This window comes from Aspergillus heteromorphus (genome assembly GCF_003184545.1).
Source record: "Aspergillus heteromorphus CBS 117.55 chromosome Unknown BO70scaffold_10, whole genome shotgun sequence".
Classification (NCBI taxonomy): Eukaryota; Fungi; Ascomycota; class Eurotiomycetes; order Eurotiales; family Aspergillaceae; genus Aspergillus; species Aspergillus heteromorphus.
In genome coordinates, this window is record NW_020290415.1 from 664,720 (window position 1) to 669,785 (window position 5,066).

The 5,066-nt window shown below is 61.0% G+C and overlaps 2 protein-coding genes across 2 annotated transcripts; both read right to left on the reverse strand.

Moving 5' to 3' along the window:
• Positions 1 to 606: 606 nt before the first annotated feature.
• BO70DRAFT_290472 (uncharacterized protein) lies at positions 607 to 3,752 on the reverse strand (the record flags this gene model as incomplete). Its single annotated transcript, XM_025539349.1, has 2 exons — positions 607 to 3,429; positions 3,525 to 3,752. 2 exons carry the CDS (start codon positions 3,750 to 3,752, stop codon positions 607 to 609), a joined length of 3,051 nt encoding a protein of 1,016 aa, XP_025399993.1.
• A 448-nt stretch (positions 3,753 to 4,200) lies between these two features.
• Positions 4,201 to 5,066, reverse strand: BO70DRAFT_290380 (dienelactone hydrolase family protein; the record flags this gene model as incomplete). Its single annotated transcript, XM_025539345.1, has 3 exons — positions 4,201 to 4,808; positions 4,869 to 4,987; positions 5,038 to 5,066. 3 exons carry the CDS (start codon positions 5,064 to 5,066, stop codon positions 4,201 to 4,203), a joined length of 756 nt encoding a protein of 251 aa, XP_025399994.1.

Sequence of the window (5,066 nt, forward strand, 5' to 3'; positions counted from 1 at the left end):
GCTTCTAATCAGGGCCGGGCCCGCCTATCGGTCATCAAACTGTGTTTGGCATCACGACCGATCAAACGAATCGCGACGAATGAATGAACATAGAGGGGCAGACGGAGAAAGAAGAGAATCCAGGCAAAAGTCCGTCGATGGATGGAAGGGACTTGATTTGATTCTCCGAGGGTTTCCGGTTCCACATAGATCTGGTATATAGATAGATATATATATATATAGTATAGCGGGTGAGAAAGGAAGGAGGAAGAGGATGAAGGGAGGATGGAGAATGGAGAATAACGAAGGGGATTTATAACCTGTGTGGAGCGATATATCCGTAAGAAGCATAAATAATAAAAATAATCATTGTGTCAGTAACCGTAAGTGAGGGAATTTCAGATTTCAGACGGCGGGATTCATCCCCGTTTGCCCATCGCGGGTTGCGTTTGACGTCAACTGAAGACTGTTACACTACCGCATCTTCAATCTACACAGACAAACAGTCCTATACACTACTGTTTCATGTCCAGGGACGCCAAAGAATAATACAACAGTGTCCAATCTGGCCCGGCCCACCTAAGAATACGCAAGACGACCCATGCACGACCCCTGCTACTCTATCATCTACTCCCCCCCATACAGCACATGCACCGACGAAGCCGGCGTCGAAAACCCCTCGCCAATGCGGATAACCACCTTGACCTGCAGCGCGCGGGCTTCCCGGATGCAACACGCCAGGCAAGTCCGTCCGACCTTGCCGACGATGGCGTGGTGGCCCACGGACGCACACCACGCCCGCGCGAAGGTTTCCTTGTCGTGGGAGCTCCGCGCGTCCAGGACCAGGATGTCGCCCTTGGGGAGCCCGCCGTTGTTGCCGTCCGCGGGGGCGCGGGAATCGGCCAGCGTCTCCAGCGGGACCCACTGGTAGCCGTACGATCGGTGCAGCGGGTGGCCGGGGAGACGGTGGTGGCGGTGCGAGACGTAGCTGGACGTCGACGAGGACCGCCCGCTGTCGGTGGCGCTGGCGCTGTTGTGGTACGAGATCAGCCCGCCCGGGGGCCGGCATTCATGGGACGAGACGAATCGCACGTTGTACGTCAACGGGAAGGAGACGGTGGTGGGCCCGACCCCGTCCGTGTCGGACGTGAGGGTGAAGTTGACAACCGCCTGCTCGGCCACGGTGAGATGGTGGTTGAGCGCATCCGCTGGCGCCCCGGTCTTGTCGATCGAAAAGGCGAGGTCCTCGAAGTCGATCCTCAGCTTCGACCAGCTCTCCGTGGGCCCGTCCACCGGCATCAAGAACGCCCCGCTCGTCAGATCCCCCAGCCCCAGTGGGGTCGAATCGAAAGACAGCCGGTTGCCGTGCTTGATGCGAGGCTTGCCTGGCTGCCGGGGTGGCTCCTTGACATTCACCTCGAACCAGGTGTTGTCCAGAGGCTGCTCGGTCTGCGAGTCTTTCGGCACGACCGAACTGCCGAGCCACGCGAGACACACTTTGGTGCCCTCCTTGCTGGCCAGCACGCGTCCAACGATGCCCTTCTTACTCCACCAGGTTTTCCCGTTGTACGCAAACCCGCCGTAGAGGTTGACGACCGGTCCGAGGACGGCCATCGCATCCGCATCGTTTTCCAGCAGCGTCGCCATGAGCAAGTGGCTGATGGACTCGCCCGGAATCACAAACCCGGCGAGCCAAGTGCGCGTCACCCAGCCCCCGATGTCCAGCGGCTGCGTGCGGTCGCGCGGGCGCAGAAGCAACAGCCGACGCGACAGGGACCGGCCATACATTTCCTTGCGCAACTCCGGCGCTGTATACCCAGTCGGAAGGGTATTGCGCACAGGCGTCGTGTAGGCCTCTCGGATCGTCTGCTCCGATCCCGGGCCCTCCAGCCTCGAACGCAGCGCGGTCTTGAGCTCATCCATCCGGGGCCACCCTAGGCTGTCTGCAAACACGAACAACCCTTTCAGCTGCTGGTCCACATGGTTGGGCACGAGATGGCATTTCCACGCCGACTCGTTGTGATGCGCCGAGGGCGAGGGCGACCGATGATGGGTGAGGGTTTCAAGGAACGAGCGATGATGGTGCCGATCCTCCAGCTTGCTGGGGGATGTCGGAGGACAGCCAGGCTCCACTGGATCGTAGGTAAAGGTGAAGCTGTCCATGAAACGCCGCACCGCGACCAAGTCCCAGTTCAGCTTCCCACTCCGCAGCCGATCGAAGTCATACACATCACGGATGGACACGTCGATCTCCCGCGAGTTCTGCAACATCCCCACGCGCACGGTCGCATCCAGACGGAGCAGCAGCTCCGCGGCCAGCACCATCTGGACGAGGAACCACTTCCGCTCCAGAGTGGCTTGGAGCCGGGGCTTCTCGGATTTGGACGGATCGAGGAAATCACCGTCCACGTGAGGAGGGCTCTCCCACAGGAGCTGTCCGATGTGCAGCCGCCAGTCGATCATACTGAAGTCCAACCACGCGCCGGGAGTGGACAGCACGACCGTCAAGGCCTTGATCTGGGCCTTCAGACAGTGGGGGTCGTGCGCATCCAGCAGCAGAAACCGCACGGGAGGATAGAGAAATCGATTGAACAGTCCATTGTACAGCTCGCGAATCGATTCCGTGTCCAGGAGGGTTTTGGGCACGTCCCCGTGCAGGATCTCGTAGCGGAGGTCCTTCAGCTTCTGGAGACGCTCCACGAGGGTGCGGAGATCCACGTCTCGAACCCCGATCCGCTTCCAGGCCCCCGGCCCCTCACACAGCATTTTCTTCCGATCGTGGATAGTGCCATCCGAGCACTGTGCGTACGGGTCATTGTAGTGGCCCATCAGCTCGTACACCTCGGTCGCCGGCAGAGTTGACAGGTGCTGGAGGTCCGAACACGGCCTCGCCTTCTCGGGGGCGATGTACAAAGCCGCGTCCGCGACGGGGAGCTCGAGGAAATGGCGAAACCCGATGGTCCCGGGGTCCTTGCCGTTGATGGACAGCATATTGGGCACTTCCAGCACGCCGACATCGAACGTCGCGCGCTTGGGGGCGTCCGCCCGTTTCCAGGAGCCCAGATGCACCGGCAGCTCTCCTTCCACGACCCAGTCATCTGGCACGGGCAGATGGGCATGCAGCGTGCACAGGGTGTATGAGGCGTGGGGCAGCGGTCGCCGGTCGCCCAGGCTCTGGATGGTAGGCTCGTGGTCGTCGAACGGGAAGATGATCTGCGGGTACCAGAGGCCATGCTTACCTTTCTCGAGCAGGAAGTAGGGGGCCCCCGAGAAGATGGTCTCGACATCCCTTTTCGTCAGCTGGTTCTGGGGCGACGGCTCCGGCTCGTGGTGGGGTCGGTGGGAGCGGATGGGTTTCTCGCGATGCTCGTCCGTCGAGTCGTGGCTGCCGCTGTCATGGCGCGCGTGGGAGTCGGACTTTTCGTGCGGGGGCTGAGCAGACCCCGAGGGCTGCGAGGAAGTTGTCGGTCCCTGGGTATGTCAGGCAGAGTCCCCCGTCAATACGCACGTCTGACCTCGACCCCAACGAGCAAGGGAATCCTTACCGGTTCCGGCGGCTGGAAGGCAGCCGCGGCGTGGGAGTCGGACTCGGGCCGGTGTTTGTGGAAGATTTCATGGATGACGCCTCTGGTGTGGGCGGTGGGGTTGCTGCGGTCGGATACGGATATGTTCGGCACGGACGCTCGTCTGCATCGTTCGTGTTGGGGCAGACCATCGCCTTCGGGAGGTGTTTGTTGGGAGATGGAATGGCGACGGCCAAAGAAGAACGACATGGTAGTCGTGTATCTATCGCACAATGTGACAGGCAGCAGATGGTGGTGTCGTCAATCAGTCCAACAACCGATCGCTGGTCGCGGCGCCGTGGCTCATTGTTCCCGCAGTGGCGGATGGCGGAATGCGGATGGACGGGAGGGATGAGGAGTACCGAGGGCGTTCACATGGTTTTATACCAGGAGGAGGGATTCGGTGGGCCGTGATGGAGGATGAATGGGGAGAGGGAGGAGTGGAAGTGGAAGTGAAAGTGAAAGTGGAAGGAGACGAGACGAGACGAAGACGGGAAGAGGCCGATGACGTCGGCTGTTCCGGCGTCCCGGCTCGGCCCATCTTGCCCGTTTGGGTCGGATCACGCCAGCTGCAGCGTCACGGGGTCAATGGCATTTCAGTCTCATTTGTATAAATTACACTAATTACGCAATTTCATCCTCATCGGTCATCCCCCATCTAAGCGTGCTTCTGCAGGAAGTCCAGCGCGGTCCGGTAGCCCCGCTCGTACTCCTTGCGCACCTCCTCGTCCTCGAGGTTCGACCGGGCGGCCATCCAGCCGTGGATCTGGGTCGAGAAGGTCTCGACGTAGTTGTCCTTGGTCAGGTTGGCTCCGAACGCCTCGACGTCCTTGGGGGTCTCGTCCTTGGACGCCAGCACCGCCATCGGGACGTTGACGCTCTTGGCGTCGTTGGGGTCCAGCATCGCCGGGTGGCACTGCACCGCCGCCTTGAACAGCGTGTTGTCACTGCCCGACGACAGCGTCGCGATCTTGCCGCCCCAGCAGAAGCCCAGGATGGACCACGACTGGAAGTTGGCGCCCGCGGCCAGCTTGTTGGCCTCCGACACGATGCCGGGGATCTTGGGCAGGTTGTTGGGGGGCGCCGCCTTGGTCTGGAAGAAGTTGCCCAGCTTCTGCTTGTGCTCGTCCGTCTGAGGGGGGAACCAGGTGATGTCCGCGGGCTCGCCCTGGAAGAAGTCGGGGATGAACACGCGGTATTTCTGCTCGCTGGAGGTGGCTAGGATGTCGGCGCCCTGAAGGGTCTGGGGGAAGAATCCGAAGATGTCTAGCAATTGAGTCTGACTTAGCACGGGGGTGGCTGTCTCGGATGGGTCTGTCTACCCACCGTAGATGACGAGGATGGCCTTGGTCGCGGAGGCGGGACCGGTCACGTAGGTCTTCAAGCCATTGATGGTCTGATATTCGCCCTTGGCCTGGTAGCCCTTGGCGACGATGGGGGGGATGCTGGACGGGTGAGCGGCGGGCGGGGGGATTCTCGAGGCATGGTCACTCACGAGCAACAGGCCTTGCTGACACCGGACAT